General features: G+C 44.0%; 1 protein-coding gene across 11 annotated transcripts in view; it reads left to right on the forward strand.

Moving 5' to 3' along the window:
• Positions 1–18,085, forward strand: part of LOC118088106 (armadillo repeat-containing protein 12) — a 62,427-nt gene that overhangs the window by 40,498 nt on the left and 3,844 nt on the right. For 2 of the 11 annotated variants that reach the window (XM_060277012.1, XM_035121260.2), the window contains 5 exons: positions 6,095–8,330; positions 9,950–10,113; positions 12,574–12,708; positions 15,291–15,464; positions 16,476–16,547. In XM_060277012.1, coding sequence (XP_060132995.1) covers positions 8,189–8,330; positions 9,950–10,113; positions 12,574–12,708; positions 15,291–15,464; positions 16,476–16,547 — 687 coding nt within the window. In that variant the 5' untranslated portion in view covers positions 6,095–8,188. Of the gene's footprint in view, positions 1–601; positions 8,331–9,949; positions 10,114–12,573; positions 12,709–15,290; positions 15,465–16,475; positions 16,548–18,085 lie in introns of all 11 variants that reach the window. The other 9 variants (XM_060277009.1, XM_060277011.1, XM_060277017.1 and 6 more) reach the window with 7 other exon arrangements.

Genomic DNA, 18,085 nt, shown 5'->3' on the forward strand with positions numbered 1-18,085 from the left:
AGAGCAGATGCTCTGCATGCAGAAAGCCCTGTGGCCAGTCGCTGGCGACTCTGTAGGGTGGGGCATATGCCCTGCCTGAAATGCCAGAGAGCCACTGCCAGTCAGTGTTGACCAGGCGCCTGGAGCCTTTTTTGGACAGGTACAGACATACTCTTTTTCTCTCTCGCACATACACACATATTCCTCATTTGTTTCATTTATTATATTTCTGTGCAGCTTTTCACTCTCATGAACCGCATAGCAGCTTCCATACAACAAATAACAACGTAATAGGACATCACAATCGCAACAAAAATCATATAAAGTAACTAACAAATCACCAGGAAAACAATCGCAAATCATCAGTAAAACAACCAGCTCCTGTAAAATGCTATTAACAAAACAACTGTAAAAAATAGGCTAGACAGCCACAAGAAAAGTCATATTATGAAACTCACAAAGCATTATGGCACTAAACGACATTAACAACCCAAAACAAGCTAAGCACTGTTGAATTCTCTCTCTCTCTCTCTCTCTCTCTCTCTCTCTCTCTCTCTCTCTCTCTCTCTCTCTCTCTCTCTCTCTCTCTCTCTCTCTCTCCCTCCACCCCCATGACTCACAGCTCACCCCTCCCTATCTTCCATCTAGGCAAGTGAGAAGTGGCTGGCCAAGGGCACAGTCCAGCCTGGCAAAAACACTCAAAGAGGAAGCAGAGTCAGAAGGGGATGTGACTGGCTGAGGAGGAGGTATGGCCTCTGGAGAACACCACAGGTCAGATAGAGAGGCCTGGGGGACTGCATTTGACCCTCCAGGTCTGAGCTTATCCACCCCTATTCTAGACAATGCTGAATTAGGTGGAGCCAGGGTCTGGCTCAGTATAAGGCAGCTTCAGGGAAGAGTGAGCAACCCTAGGAGGCTTTGCTGACAAACTGCTCTTCATTAGCTGTTTAGAGCTGTTAGCAGATGCCTACATTGCTACAGTTCCCAGCACCCTTAACAAACTATAGTTCCCAGGATTCTTTGGGGGAAGCCATGACAGCCAAAATGGCACAGGAGTGCTTTAAGTATATGAAATGCAGATAAAAAATGTTGAGTTAGATCCAGACTTAAGTTAGTTGAAATCAAGGGGAGTTAATTTAAGTCATGACTAACTTATTCCATTGATTTCAAGGGGACCTATGTTCAGCTTACTTGCTCCAACCTAATGGACCTGATTAATCTGGAATTAAAACAGGTTTTAAATTGATAGACCCAACAAATTAACTCATTAAAGCACCCTCAATCTGAGATGCCCTCCAGATGTTGGGAGTTGTAATCCAAAACATCTTGAGGGCATCAGGTTGGAGAAGCCTGCATCAAAGGTTACAGCCCTGCTGTTAATGACTGTCCATATTGGGTTATCTTATCATGCATCTCTCTGTAGTCATAAGCACAATTTCACAGGCATTCTGTTCTGGTTATCGTCAAGTTTGGAGTACCTCTTGTAGAGCTATGCAGGGCCTGTGAAATCTAGTGGAGATTTCAACATGCAGCAGAAGGTGAATTTTGCCAAACATACTTTTGTATGTGTGTGTGTGTGTGCGCACACACACACACACACACACACACACAAGCAAGGGTAATCATGCAGCACCTGTGAGTACAGGGGTGCCTTGAGGTTTTCTTCTCATGCCCATGAAACCTCTGAGCTCCCACATAGACTGCCCTCTTGGCTAGTAGGTGGTGAAGGTGGCTCCCTTTATGCCCTTTCAAAAGTTGACAGAGCTGGAGGTGGAAGTTTGAAAAGGGACACTCTTTCCAACTTCCTCTTTCAGCTCTATGTGCTTTTCAAGATTCAGATCAAATCTACTAGAACTGACTTTAATCCAAGTCCCTTGGAGAAGCAAAATGTGTTTGTGTGTATGCTTCTGTCTGTCTACGTTAGGGGACAGTTGGGACCAGTGAGGATGATTCCCATAGCACTCACTCAAAAACAGTGTAGCAAAAGTGTAAAGGTAAAGGTAAAGGGGCCCCTGACCATCAGGCCCAGTCGTGTCTGACTCTGGTGTTGCGGCGCTCATCTCGCTCTATAGGCCAAGGGAGCCGGCGTTTGTCCGCAGACAGCTTCTGGGTCATGTGGCCAGCATGACAAAGCTGCTTCTGGCGAACCAGAGCAGCGCATGAAAACGCCGTTTACCTTCCTGCTGGAGCAGTCCCTATTTATCTACTTGCACTTTGATGTGCTTTCGAACTGCTAGGTGGGCAGGAGCTGGGACCGAGCAACGGGAGCTCACCCCGTTGCAGGGATTCGAACCGCCGACCTTCTGATCAGCAAGCCCCAGACTCTGTGGTTTTGTAAATCCATTAATTAGGTATACTATAATCCAGGCATCCCCAAACTTCGGCCCTCCCAATGTTTTGGACTGCAATTCCCATCTTCCCTGACCACTGGTCCTGTTAGCTAGGGATCATGGGAGTTGTAGGCCAAAACATCTGGAGGGCCGCAGTTTGGGGATGCCTGCTATAATCTATTTATAATCTCTGATCAAATGACATAGAGATTTAATATAAAATGAGAATGGGAGATATGCATCATAATTATATATGCGCTTTTATTATTGTTATTTTCTTTCCTTCCGTTTTTCTTTTCTCTTTAATATTATATGTTATGTATTCTGCATTTGTATAGTATATGAAAGAGAGAGAAAAGGGAGGAAGAAAACGCCTCATATGTGCCCATGAGCCTAAGAAGGTTGACAAGCACTGTGCTAGACTGTCTGTGTACCCTGTTGTACAGAGGGCAGGACTCCTATGTTAAGGGGTCCTGGTCATTCTCTGTTGAAAGGGCTGCCCAAATTCAGTTTAGAGAAAAGACCCATAGGAAGGGAGAACAGGGCCTTGAAGTGGTTCATCCACAGATAGCTCCCCCGCGGCAGACTGAGCAGCAGACAACATCCAGGTCACCCGCCCACAGTTTTCCATTCTATGGTGAGATGTATGGTATTTTTACTTGAATTACAGTAATTATTTCTAAATTTGCAGCTGTACCTATAAATTAGCATATGCAAACCAGTGTGGTCCCCCTAACACACAAACACACACACACCTGACAAGAACCTTCGCAATGGAGGCATAAAGAAAGGGGTAGAAATGAAAGAATGCATATCACCCTGCCACTAGACAACCTTTGATCAAAGGTTACAACAGATTTCAAGGCACGACAGAGAACAATAAGGAAGACTATCATTTTACGTGAAGGTCTGCAATGGTAACATGACGACAGGTACGTTAAAATAGATAAAAAGCATCTAATGTGTGGATTTGGCTATGTGCAAGCAGAATTTTATGGGCAGATGCTATTTTTATCCCCAGTAAGATGTTTTGGGTCAGGAAGGGTCAAGTTGCAGAGGTCACAGAGTTGTGTTTGCTGGCATGGTCTGAATCACACTGCTCCTTAGCTCCAACACAATTCTGCATAATTATGTATGTGCAGTTGCTCTTGGGGGCCACTTCACATGTTACGCTTTCCTGGGGCGGAAAACAGTTTGGCATGGGAGGAAGTGGGAGCCCCTGTGTGTGGACTCTCAGATTTCCTACAACTTTTGAGGGTGGCTTGCCATGTAAATAGTTTCCATCACAGGAGTGTTCCAGCAAGACCATTCTAAACACATTGAGCAAAGAGGGGGATGGGATTAAATGAGCCTGCTTCTGAGAAAGCTTCAAAATATGTGGGTCTTTCCTGCTGGTAGTCTCAAAGTGTGGTTCCCAAGCTTTCAGTCAGGTCAGAAGGCCTGCATCTTAAAAACTGAGCCTTGCAATGTCAGCAAATATAGTTTGTAAATGGTTAGATACATGTCTATTTCATTGCCAAGAACAGCTTCTGGGAAAACCTTGGAAGCTAAGTGCACAACATAACTTGAGAATGAGATGACTATTCTGTCAATGAGATCTGCAACAAAATGGTGCAGTGCGAAATGCTGTTGTCCAAGATGCAAGCTGCTCTACTGCTCCCCTTCCTTACTTTCTCATCCCCGCCCCAGCAGCCAGGCTGTGTACACATGACATCTTATTCTAGAATCAGTGGAAGCTTCTCCTTCTTCTTTTTGCCCCTGAAAAGTGCTTCTTGGGAATCTGGTTTCGTTCCAAATATAAAAGCTCCTTGTAGATTGATTTGGCATTACTCTGCACTGTGCCCATTTGAAAACAGATGTAGGCTAAGGTTACCAGATTTTTTTTCAATGAATCCGGGGACACTTTTCAACTTCAATGGATTTTGTCAGGCGATTGATTTGTAAATCTGGGGACTGTCCCTGGGAAACGGGGATGTCTGGTAACCTTAATGTAGGCAGTTCTGGCAATTGGGGATGTATCTACACCTGGCCAATGTTGCGGGGGGTGGGCATATACCAAGATTGTAATCACTGCTTCCTTTTCCCTTCACCTGGGGCATGAACAGGGAGGAAAAGGTGTGGATGACCAAATCAAGGGGAAAGTTTTCAAACATTTATCAAACAACCACACCAAGCCTTGTGGACAGCAGGATCTAGCATCAATCTAGATTGACAGCAGCCATGATGAGGACGAGCATGAACTATTCCAGAATGAGAAAAACTACTTTTTGTGCTACCAACGGTTTAATGTGTACGCTGTCTCAGTCAGCATTCCATGACCACTGAGCCTGTTCTCATTAAGCTGTTTTTGGTGTCCCATCATAGTTTTTGCTTCCTTAAAGCTACTTCTGTAAGCCTTGGGGTTCCTCTGGGTCTGTTGATAGCACCTCTAACTTGTGCACGGATGCTGCCATTTTGGCTACAAAGCAATGGTTTCCATAGTCTGGACATAAGAAAGAGAGCGAATCATTCTATTTTATTTTGGCAGATTGCGTTACCCCGTATATTCCCACTTGACTGCTTCAATATGCAGAACTGACCATGTTATAGGTGCCACATATTATTCATTCTACACTTCTCAGAAATCTTTTTTTTAATGTGGGGGGGGGGAAGCACCTAAACTTTGGAACTCACTGCCTATTGACATCAGGCAGACAAAATTGGAAAATGTTTAAACAATATTTAAGGAAACAGGTGGAAAAAGCCAACCTCCCGGCAGAAATATAAAAGGCCCCAAATTAAAGATGGAAAAAAATAGGAAAAAGTATGCATAATGACAGAGATATATACAAACCAGAGTAGAGGGAAGACTGGAAGTCACATGAGGTGAAGGGGGGTGGGGGGTGAGGTGGTGGTAGCTTTTTATTATTTTTATGTTATTATCTGTTTATATTTTTTACGCTTGTTTTGTCCTTGATCAGTTACATATTTCTGTTATGTTAATTTTTTTGATATTTGTTATATGATTTCAAACAAGACTATTTTATGATTCAAAGAGGATTTATATATGATTTGCAATTATGATTTATGATTTATAGTTTTAAATATGATTTTATATATGATTTATAATTTATAGTTTTTTATATTTTATACGGTAGTTTTTCTATATGATTTATGTATGTTTTTTCCTTTCAATCTTCTGTTTGTTTGTTTGTATGTTTGTACATTAATAATTTTTTTTTAAAAAAAAGACATCAGGCAGACACGTTTGCTGTCTTATTTAAGCACCTGCTCACAACATTATTGTTTAGGCAAGCATATCAAGACATGTTGTCTTTGTCCATGGAGTTTCCAGGTGGATCATGTTTAGTCAAAACTCTCCACTATGACCTGTCCATCTTGGGTGGCCCTGCATGGCATAGCTCATAGCTTCCCTGCGTTATTCAAGCCCCTTTGCCATGACAAGGCATTGATCCATGAAGACAGGAGTGCCTGGCGTGCTCTGGTCCATGGGGTCACGAAGAGTAAACGACTAAACAACAACAATCAAGACATGTTAAAGTTACCTAAACGACTAAACGACTAAACAACAACAATCAAGACATGTTAAAGTTACCTGTGTTTTTATCACTTTTTAGCTACTGTTGATTTTAATTATCTTTGAATGTTTTTAAATACCCGTATTTTAATCGAGAACTTTAAGGTTTTATTTTATATTCTCTTAAACCGCTTAGAGATTTTCTGACAATCAAGCTATATAGATACATTTTGTTAAATGAATAAATCCATCTCCTGTTTTATTCCAGTCTGTTCTAAGTTCTGTGCTTCCGTTCTCATAGAAGAAGATTCTCCGCCACCACCTGCCCCACTGCTGTGGTCTTTCTACTTCCTTATGAGCTTTGAGGTTGCCAACCAGAGGGGCAACTCGTGAAATAAACAGCGGCTCTAAAATAACAAAAGGGAAGTGGTTTTAACGTGAGTGCAGCAATTTCTCATCCTTTCCTGCCCATTGCCAGTAGCAGATGTGAGGTTAGATGGGCAGTTGCTCTGATCCAATTGACTTGATGGCATAGTTTTACAAAGTCAGAGAGGTAAAAGAAAAGCCACCGAGATGGGGATTTGAGGAGGAAAGGGCCAGGCTTTGAGAGCAAAAGAAGATCTTGTGAGTGGGAGGCTACAGCCTGCTGAAGATGCAGTAGGCGAAGAGTTCCCATATCAGTGTGGGGTTTCTCTTAGGAATAGAAGTCCTGAATACATTTACAGCTGATCCTTGTATGTACCGAGGTTTCAAACCATGCTAGTCCACTGCACATCTACGGAGCTGTGAAGAATGACCCGAAATCCAGTGCGCACTGCACAACCGGCTTCCCACAGTGAATGCAAGGGGAATTCTACAGCCTCCAGCAAAACAAAAGTAACACTCACTGTGCAGAGAAACGTCTAGAGAATATTTGAATAAAGAAGAAAGGAAGCAAGCAAGAAGAGCTTGGAACCTGAGTAACATTCTTCACCCACAACATCTCCTTTCTGACTCACCAGGATACAGCATATAGAAGTGTTACATTCTTCAGTCTGGTCTCTGGGGAGCCCCAGGCCATCTCAAGGGTTTTGCTGCCCTCTTCTGGGGCCTGCCAGAGGTTCTTCAAGGCGTCCCAGGAGCAAGGCTGATGCCTCCTTCCACCTCTAAGAGCCCTGACCAAGCACTCCCAATGCCTGTAAAATTGCTTCCAAGCAATAGGCTGGCTGTGAGTCCTAGGTTGCAGAGGCTAACTCCTCTGTTTGTTGAGGTCAACTCTGGTCTACAGATCAGGAACCATGAGAAGGGAAACATATAAAGTTGCCCACTGAGGTGACTGAGGAAGCCCACAGCTCACCTAGTCAAGGTCTTGGTGAGATGCATTCTATTTTTATTTCAATAATATTAATTATTTCTAAATTTGCAAATCTGGACCGTCTCTTTGTCCTTTTTGAGGAGGTTCATTTTTTCTCTCGCTGGCAATATGTAAGTGGCCACCCAACTGAGTAAGTTCGCTTAGGATTGTTCTGCACAAGCATATTTTTGATGCAGTGCATATTTTATTTCTGGGAAAGCATGGCCAGTTCATGCATATTCCCTAGCATGTGGCCTCCAGAAAGTTGCATATGAGGAAATGTGGCCCCCCAGGCTGACCTCTGCTCTAGGTAGTTATGTTGTTAGGAGATCGATGGATGAACCTAAGGAGGACCGATGGAACAGATGTGCCCTATCCAGGATTCTCTGTTGCCTTTTCAGAGTAAAAAACAAATAAAAGGGGGGGGGTTTCTTAAATTAGGACCCGTATTAGGAAGATGCCTGGAACCAAGTCAATGTGTTTGTCTGTGTAGCTCACTATTATCTATTCTGACTGGCAGTTGCCCTCCAGGGTCTCAAGTACTGTAGAAGTTTTTGACTTCCCACCTCAGGGATGGGGAACCATCAGCTGTAACCAACATGGCCAATGGTTAGGGATGATGTGAGTTATAATCCAATAACACCCGGAAGGCACCAAGTTCTTTGTAGTAGCTGATTCTTCTAAGATGAAATACCAGCGATTGAATTGGGGGAATTTTGGCACGCAAAGCACTTGCTCGTCCACAGAACTATAATCCCTTCCTGTATTTTACTAGTTACAGGTAGGTAGCCATATTTTACTGTTTGAGATTACATTGAGAAGTTTTAATAACATCAGCAAGTGGGGAGGGAGGACTCAGAAGTCTTACCTCTCATATCCTGTGATGATGATGTGCCACAGTTGTTATGGTGGACTCAGGTGACATCACAAACCATGTAATGAGCAGTCAAGTATTTCCATAGGTGGTTGTGTTGGTGGGTTGCTGGTGGCCAGAACTCAAGTCAGATTCCCTAGTAAGCTCAAGGCAGGATGAAGAAATACTATGATCTGGTAACTAAAAAAAATGTGCTAACTGCAGCTACAGGAGCTACAGCCATCTATCTGGTGTCCAAGACTCTCCTATCAATGTTCAGAAGTCCCCCCTACAACCCGGATCAAATGAATTTATCCAGTGAGTCATATGGGATATAGGGAGATGATGAAGCATTCTCACGCCACATGGTTGTTGTTGTTGTTGTTGTTGTTGTTGTTGTTGTTGTTGTTGTTGTTGTTTTGTTGTTCCAGAAGGGTCATGGCCATATAGCACATCATCCATCCATCCATCCTTCCAGCACATTCATTCTGTCTATGAGATACCTAATAAAACAAATTATGTGCCATGCAGATAAAAAAAGAAGAGAATAAAACATAATGATAAAACCATACTGAAACAAAACAGCAATACGTTTAAGAGAGATCCAGGTGGAATCTGCATACACATTTTTTTAAAAAGCTGTGAAAATGCTTTTTTAAAAAAAGGTTTTGAAAAATAAATTTGAATCTGGCATAGCTCACTGTCACCATCTAGTGTCACAATTGTATATTGCGGTTTAGGTAAAGGTAAAGGGACCCCTGACCATTACGGTAGGTCCAGTCGTGACCGATTCTGGGGTTGCGGCGCTCATCTCGCATTATTGGCCAAGGGAGCCGGTGTACAGCTTCCAGGTCATGTGGCCAGCATGACTAAGCCGCTTCTGGTGAACCAGAGCAGTGCACGGAAACGCCATTTACCTTCCCATTTGGAGCGGTACCTATTTATCTACTTGCACTTTGACGTGCTTTTGAACTGCTAGGTTGGCAGGAGCTGGAACCGAGCAATGGGAGCTCACCCCATCACAGGGATTCGAACTGCCGACCTTCTGATTGGCAAGCCCTAGGCTCTGTGGTTTAACCCACAGTGCCACCCGTGTCCCAAGAGGACAACGCTTCATACCATCATTGCGCTTTACAGCACATTTAAAACGTTTTATTTGCAGCTGTATAGCTGAGTCCCCAGTGTAAAAAAGAAAGAAAGAAGTATTCAGCACAGTAAAATACTATATACAGCACATTAATAAAACAACCATCACATATCTACATTAGAACCACAAATTGGATAGCAGAGGCTTAAAACTAAATCCTATAAACCCAGGTCTGGGAGAGGAAAGTGTTAACCAGTCTCCAAAGAGACAGCAATGTGGGTACCAGGCATGCTTCCCTAGGGAGAACGTATCCTAGGCCCCAGGGAGAGCATTCTAGTGTCTGGCGGTTGGGGATGATGATGTCGGTGGTGATTTATCAATTTTTAAAATAATAATGGTCGGGGATGATGGAGTTTGCAATCTAACAACATCTGGACAGCCACAGGTTCCCCATCCATGCTTTATGACAGGGGTCAGCAAACTTTTTCAGCAGGGGGCTGGTCCACTGTCCCTCAGACCTTGTGGGGGGCCAGACTATATTTTGGAAAAAAAATATGAACGAATTCCTATGCCCCACAAATAACCCAGAGATGCATTTTAAATAAAAGGACACATTCTACTCATGTAAAAACATGCTGATTCCCGGACCGTCCGTGGGCCGGATTTAGAAGGCAATTGGGCCGCATCTGGCCCCCGGGGGCCTTAGTTTGGGGACCCCTGCTTTATGAGATATTGAAATGTCCACAGAAGCTTCCTGTCACTTCTGTTGCACTGATGCAGAAACACAGGAAGTTCTGGATCAAAAATGTCTGCAAGTTGTCCTAATTCACCTCTGGATTATTGCTTCTAGATCTAGCGATTGATTATTATCCAGTTCCGTCTACTGGTACAAGAGCAAATGTTCCTGGAGAGCTCAGGAGACTCCTGCTGACTCTCAGCCCAAACCTAGATGACATCTCCAAGAAGACGACGCTTCATACCATCACCCAGTGTATCTATCTGAAGGAATCAGAGGTGAAAGTTACAGGGCACAGATGCAACATGCAATATCAAGCCTGATTAGCGTAGTTGGCTCCTGTTTAGCATTACAGTACCATATTCCTCTAGTGGTCAATGTGGCATTGTCCCCAGTATATTTCAAGCCAAACATTCTCACTGGTGTGGATTTAAGGTGCCGCCTTGCACTGAGAAAAACTAGGCGGGAGTTTCAATAGAAGCTGAAAGCTGCATACAAGACACAGATTGTGAAGGCTGGGAATCTATAGCTGAACTGGCCCAACTTGAGAGTACAGTGGAACCTCGGTTTATGAACACCTCGGTTTATGAATTTTCGGTTTATGAACGCCGCGGACCCATCTGGAACGGATTAATTCATTTTCCATTACTTTCAATGGGAAAGTTTGCTTCAGTTTATGAACGCTTCAGTTTATGAACAGACTTCCGGAACAAATTACACCCATGCTTCAGTTTATGAACGCTTCAGTTTAAGTACTCCGCGGACCCATCTGGAACGGATTAATCCACTTTCCATTACTTTCAATGGGAAAGTTTGCTTCAGTTTATGAACGCTTACTCCGCGGACCGTCTGGAACGGATTAATTCACTTTCCATTACTTTCAATGGGAAAGTTCGCTTCAGTTTATGAATGCTTCAGTTTATGAACAGACTTCTGGAACCAATTGTGTTCATAAACCGAGGTACCACTGTATCAGTCTCTGGTTGGAGAGGTATTTTAGAATTAACCCCCCCTGACTGTTTGCTGCTTGCTCTGCTGTGGAAATCCTATGTGGTCCAGCATGGCTTTGTAGATTCAGAAAGCCTGCAGGTAGGCCGACAGGGCTCACCATTTGGCGAGGTCCCAGCCCTAAAATTAGCTAATATTAATTCTGTGGTTTTTGTTTGTTCGTTTTTCAAAATGCAACAGCAAGGTAGCTTGAGCCTTGCAAGTGCAAATGCAGCTTCCCCATTGTGAACTGTGGAATATTACCGAGCCCACCGTGCCTATGGAACTCTTGGCCAGCAAGAGGAGCTCTGTGCATGTGTGGAGCTCAGACTGGGCAGCTGATTGGGTGCATTTTTTAAAAAAGAAAACACTGTTTCTGCTTCAGTGCACCTTCAGTGCATTGTTTTGAGTGGATCAAAAGTGGATGAGATTTTCCAAAATATAATGCTGGCCCCAAAAGGCACATTGTCACCTTACTACATGTTTAACTCCAGGTGGATAGGGAGCAGCAAAATAGGAATTATCCTGGAACAAATGGGAAGCCAGAGTATAACTTCTGAGCACACAAGAGTGCTTTGCAGTGACCACTTGTTCCCTCTACCTTTCTCTAGGAAAGTTACATGCTAAGCACCATTGTACATATTCTTCTTCTTCTTTGGCGATCACTTGTATCCGAATAAGATTGTCTTCCATAAACACGGTTTTAACGATGGGTCCGTAAGGGACTGTGGAGGCCAATTCTGGATCCACACGTCCTTCCATAGTGGGGACATTGGTTTCCGGGTGGGAGTTGATCACAGTGTAGATTTACCAAGCGTGCCTTCCTCTTAGCACATTTCTCCCTTGCATCCTGTGTTTGAGCGTCTTCAAAGTCCATGACACCTTTGGTAAAGACTGTTCTCCAACTGAAGCGCTCGTAGGCCAGTGTTTCCCAGTTGTCAGTGTTTATACTACATTTTTAAAGATTTGCCTTGAGACAGTCTTTAAACCTCTTTTGTTGACCACCAGCATTACACTTTCCATTTTTAAGTTCGGAATAGAGTACAGTAGTTGCTTTGGAAGACGATCATCAGGCATCCGCACAACATGACCAGTCCAACGAAGTTGGTGTTGAAGAATCATTGCTTCAACACTGGTGATCTTTGCTTCTTCCAGTACACTGATATTAGTTCACCTGTCTTCCCAAGTGATGTGTAATATTTTATATTATAACATATATTATATTATATAAAATAACATATTATAGCTCCAATGACACTCCAGGAGTAGGTAATAGTAACTGGGGGGAGCACTTAACCCTTTTCTTTCCCTGCCACTGCCCTGCTTCAAATTGGCCCCCCCAGCTTTTCTCCCTGTCTAGTTTCAAATTTGTGCTTGCCAATGCATTGGTGTTGCCAGTCAGAGGTATCTGCCCGTGATTAGATTCCATATCCCAGTGGAATAACTGTTCTTTCCATTTTGAATCTTAAGAGATCATAGTCTGTTTCAGAAAGTGGCTGGGCTGGTAAACACTTGGGTTAAGCCATAAGTACCACGATATCTGAAATCCTATTGTGAAATCTAGCCCAGGGTTAAGTGCTGATGAAAAGTCATTACGTCTCTTGCCAGTTACACCACCTCCTAGACTGAACTGTCAAGTTCGGCATCTTGACACAAGGTGTTGTGTGAACATGAAATGTGCGGAGCACTCTAATTCAGGTGGCCTCAATTCAGGCATATTCCCATCTGATAATCTGCTTCTTGCTTTCTAGGCAAATGCCTGCACCAACGATGACATTAGATTGGTGGCATTATTCCTGGAAGACGGAGACAAAGCCGTCAAAACAGAGGCACTGCATGCCCTCAAAGCTTTCACTGTCATCTGGAGGTTCAAAATCAAAATCCAGGTAACCACTTTACTGTGTAAAAAAACAAAACTTATTGTGTGTCTCAAGTTCTTACCCTAGATCATTTCCAGAAGGCTTCATTTATTAACAATGCAGGAAAACAGCTTTTAAGGTTTTCTCAACTGCCATGCACTCCATATCCTGTTCTTCCTCAGCATACTTTTAATATTAATTTGGTCTGTTTCATTTCTGCTGATGATTTCATGTTGATTGTTCATATGTTTTGCCTATTTTTTATTTTACTGTTTTAAAATTCTTTTTGTAAGCTGCCTTTCAGATTTTTAAGGGAAATACCTATAAGAAATAAAATAAACAAAGACTGGGAGCAAGAAGGTTCAGTGCCCTGCCTCTGAAAGGCAGAAATATAAGAATATAAGAATTGTCCTGCTGGCTCAGGCCATTGACCCATCTGCTCCAACCTCCTGTTCTCACAGTGGCCGACCAGATGCCTGTGGCAAACCCTCAAGCAGGACCTGAGCACAAGAACTCTCCCCTTTTTTGGTTTCCAGCAACTGGTATTCAGAAGCATTACTGCCTCCATATGTGCCTTATCCTCTGCAGATTTGTCCAATCCTCTTCTAAAGGCAATTAGGTTGGTGGCCACCACTGCCTCCGATGGCAAAATAGCTTTGCCTTTGCATGGAAGGGACTCATATATTAGGATAATGGCACAGGGAAAGGGTTAAACCCTCCACCCCCAGCACTGCAGCCCCAATCGAAATCTTAACATCCTCCACAGCTGCTTTTTACTTTTTTTTTTAAAGAGGGTTCCTGTTCATGAATCTCCCTTATCATATTTCATTTGGAGTTGCCCACAGGAAGTACATGAAATTAGTCAATTCTGCCTCGGCCACCAATGGGGGAAGGACCATAGCTCAGCAGCAGAGCACCCGCCTTGCAGGCAGAAGGTCCCTGACATGATGTTAGGCTGCACAAACAACTGTGCTCTCTTTCTGCTTCCGTCAACCCAGTGATTGGCTGGTATGCAATTTAGTTTTTACTCAGAATAAACCTGTTGAAATAAACGGACTTTGTCATGCTCATATCAATGGGTCTACCTCCCTGAGTAAGACTTAGCTGAACCCCACCCATGAATTTTAGTGAATCAAAACTGGATTAGTCTCACCAATGTTTGGCATCCTGAGCCCCAAAGGAGCACTGTTTCTGTCCTGTGCTTGTTAGAACTACAAGGGCACTTAAAAAAAAGCAATTCCATCTGTCACCACCAGAGGACACCTTACCCACTGAGCATAAGACATGGCTTTGTGTTTTGTCCTTGTTTTCATTCACATTTTAAAATTTTCATTTTGAATGGGCGGAGTCCTTGCAACGGGCTGAGGTTGTCCTCAGCAGTCAGAATTGAAACCTGAATTCTGGGCTAGGGGAAGCCAAAGGCTTTGTTTAGAACAAATTATAGGGATTTGGAGCATTTTGGCTTCCTTTACATAATCCGTTCTGCCTGTAGTGTTTAATTTCTTGCAGAATGTGAAACATTTCACAAGGACTAGGCTGGCGGAGTGTGAGGAAGGAAGGGAATGAAAGCAGGTGGAAACATTAACCGTGGTAGACCATAATGACTGGAAACTAAAGCTGCAATGCTAGACACACTAACTTGGGAGTGAGCCCCCTAAATTCGGTGGACCTTACTTCTGGGTAGACATACATAGGTTGCTTAGGACCTGGTAATCCCCACTCAGCCAGGAAGCTCACTGGGTGATCTTGGGCCAGACCCTATTTCTCAGCTTAACCAACCTCGCAGGGCTGTTGTGAGGATAAACTGAAAGGGGAGAACCTATCGCTCCTCAGAGGAAAGGTGGAATAGAAATGTTCTCAAAATAAACCAAAAGTAAATAAATGCATAAAACTACATAATTAATTTTATTTCGTTCAATCCCCCCCCACAAGACTCACAAAGCATCTTTGACAGTACCTAGAACATTTGCACCGAAATTTGCAACATGTACCAGCCTGATAAACAAGAAGTGAGGAGCTCTGGAGGCTTCACGTCTCCCAGCAGGCAACACCCCTTGACCTCAAATACTAAAAATATAGAACGAGCTGTGATGACCGATGATTCAGTTGGTTAGAGCATGATGCTGATAATGCCAAGGTGGCAGGTTCGATCCCGGTAAGGGGCAGCTGCATCTTCCTGCATGGTAGGGAGTTGGGCAAGATGACCCTTCAAGGTCCCTTCCAACCACGATTCTATGATCAGTGGTGAAAGCAAACACATGCTGTGGGTCTTCTGAGTCACTCTTTATTCTGCCCCTTCCCACGATTCTGAGCAGGAGCTGACAAACAGGTACAGGGGGTGAGGTCTGATCTGATGATACCCTGATATGATATTCATCATAGCCATAAAAGCACTATTTACACTTCACCCTGGATTTCTAGGAGGCGGTGATGCCTCGAGGAGCCCTCTCGGCAGAAGGAGCCGGAGGCCTGAAATGTTGTGACACAGACATATCACCTTTTGAAGCGCTCATTACCATCTGTAGGGTGGGGACCTAACTGCCTGCAATACTGCTGAAGGGCAGAGTGCGAGTCTTTAAAATAAAACGCTGGTCTGTTTTCTGATGCAGGAATATGTCCCCAAGATTATTGAGCTGGTGACTAGCTCCTGGGATCCCACCCTTCAGGTTGCTGGGTTGAGGCTGCTGAACGGCTTGAATATTCCAGACAACACCCACACTCTCCTGAGAGGGATGCTGCCAAACTTCCTGGAAATCCTTCTCGTGGCAAATACTTTGGCCAAGGTACAAAAAATCACAGGCAGGTACCTTCTCTTCCTCCTCAGGTACAGCGTTAGCCTGGAGCTGGGAAGTAGTACAACTTCATGCTCTAGTAGTTCCTTGAAGGAAACACTGATGACCAATATTTCACCTTTTTGCTAAATGAACCTTTTATTTATTACATGTGGGGTTCTGCAACAAAATGTTGCAGGCTAGAGTGCTCCTGCTTGGAGTTCCAGTCACCACATTCCATTTCAGTCTCCCTGCGCTCTGGTTCCCCTCACCCACAGGCAGTCTGTTTGTTCTGTGGCCACTGAGTATGTTCAGCCCCCACTGAGATTTTCAGTCCCCACTGGGAGTTTTGTGGACCCCTCCCCATAGGATGTTTTTCTGCATTTTGTATTTCTGCAAACTATGGGGACTTCTGCCACACACACCCAAGAGACCCGCCTCTTGTTCCTGAATTGTGCTTTCTTGGCTACATAATTGATGGCACTCACAGCCTGAACATCAGAAGCAGAGTGAGAAACAGGATCTATAACCTGACCTTTGATCAAATTACCAGTGTGGCTTTGGAGAGCAGTTGCCAGCTCAAGTAGAAAGCACTGTATAAAGCAGTGGTCTGGCTCAGTCTGTAAAGTAACTTTGCACATTCATATTTTTGTCTGAAATATTTCAGTATGCTCTCTCTAGGGTTTGTGTTACCCGAGTCTTCCAGTGAGTTCAGGCTACCTCAATCTATATATCAATCTATTCTCAACCCTGAACTTACAGCCTCAATTTTTATTCTTGCTCAGAAACCCAAATCTGTTGAAGAACATGATGTAGCCTGGAAGATGTAGCCTGCAGCTGAAAGGAGCAAATGTCACCTTCCTTGCTGAGCATGGCTCATCTCTTTGCTGCAGTTTGCCCCCAACCCCAACGCCCAACTAGAAAGCATTAATATTTTTTTATTATAATTATTACTTTGTTTGCAAAGGGGGTCTAGTACCCACCAATGTCCGCACACCCTGACATTCTCACCTGTTTGCTCAGGTGCAGGTTCTCAAGCTTCTTAGCACACTAGCCCAGAAGGAAGACCTGCTGTACGACATCATGAATTGTCGGGTAAGAACTGCCCTTGTGCCTGCCAGTGTGAGAAAGCTTTGTATTGGGGTGGGGGTAAAAGATATCAGAAGGACAGAGGTTGGGAAAGGTCAGTGTTTTTTTCTAGGAAAAAGAGGTGCTGGAACTCACCATGAACACCTCTTTTGTTCTCTTAGAATGGCAATGGCACCCACCTGAGAGGTGCCGGAACTAAGTTCTGGAGAGTTCAGGCTGGAAAAAAAGCCCTGGGATAGGTGCTCTAGTTATAGGAATTCATTCAGGCAGGGGAATACATGTTGCCCAGGGACTGCAACTAGGGAATCAATGCTGGCTCATTTGAAGCCACTTTGCATTCCAGTGAACAAGAGCCAACATCTGAACAGGAGCCAGAATCACATCCTTTGAAGGCAAACACCCTAGCCCAGGGGTAGCCAACTCCCAAGACACTGCGATCTACTCACACAGTTAAAGACTGGCATCTACCCCTCCCTTTTGGGGGGTTCAGGTCAAGGTTGAGCTTTTTGGGGGGAAGAGGAAAGCTCCATTTTGGGGGGATGCAATTGTTGAGCTTCTTTGGGGGGAGCCAGTGATCTACCACAGATGTTCTGTGATCTACCAGTAGATCACGATCTACCTGTTGGACATGCCTGCCCTAGCCCATCCGATTCCTGCTCTTCCTGGAAGCAGTCACATCCTTTCATTGTTGCATATTGATATTAGAAACGTCAATCTTCTAATAGGCATTAGGCAATTCATTTTCTCAGAACAGGATTATTTATTCCTTGTACAGTGGGTGGGGCCCATGTGAGACTGGCCTGATGGCCACCAGACCTTTTGCATGCTCCAAACAATCTGGCTGCCGTACGAGACCCCTTTGACATTATTCAGTTTTGCGTGGACTCTGGTGTGGGGTGAGCATGCACATACACAAATTCCCATGGTGGAGAAATAGGCCACATCTTCTTCTATTAAATCCTTAGCCTCTCATAGGGAGACTTAGCTGAGAGGTTTAAGAAGTGCTGGAAAGCTGAAAGCATGGCTGCTCTGGCCTAAGTTGGAAACAGGACATGGCAGGAGTTCCTGGAAGCTCCAGCTAGGCTCATTTAGCCTGCCCAGGTGAATGAAGGATGCAGCTGCAGCACACAGCAGATGGGAGCTCTGTCAGCAGAGTGGTCACTTATGCATTAACCCAAAAGAGGAAATGTATCACCAATGAAAGAGAACAAGATGACAGGTTTTGCATAAATTCGGCTAATTTATATGTATAGGTGCAAATTTTAAAATGGTTACAGTAATTTAAATGGAAAAACACTACATGTCACCAGAGCGGGGAAGACTGAACTTGGTGACCTGTGCTCATGCTCAGTCTGTGGTCCATGTGCTAACAATTCAAGGGAACTTCCTGCTCTCCCATCGTACGGTTCTTTCTCTTTAAACTAGACTTGGATTGGATAGCCCTTTAACTAGAGGCTTGTCCTCTGTAGAGTAGAACACATGACGATGCATCCCATAAATTAGGGTCCAACTCTGGAGCAGAAACCCAGGTGGTCTTGGAACCA

The sequence above is a fragment of the Zootoca vivipara genome, chromosome 7 (assembly GCF_963506605.1).
Source record: "Zootoca vivipara chromosome 7, rZooViv1.1, whole genome shotgun sequence".
Classification (NCBI taxonomy): domain Eukaryota; kingdom Metazoa; phylum Chordata; class Lepidosauria; order Squamata; family Lacertidae; genus Zootoca; species Zootoca vivipara.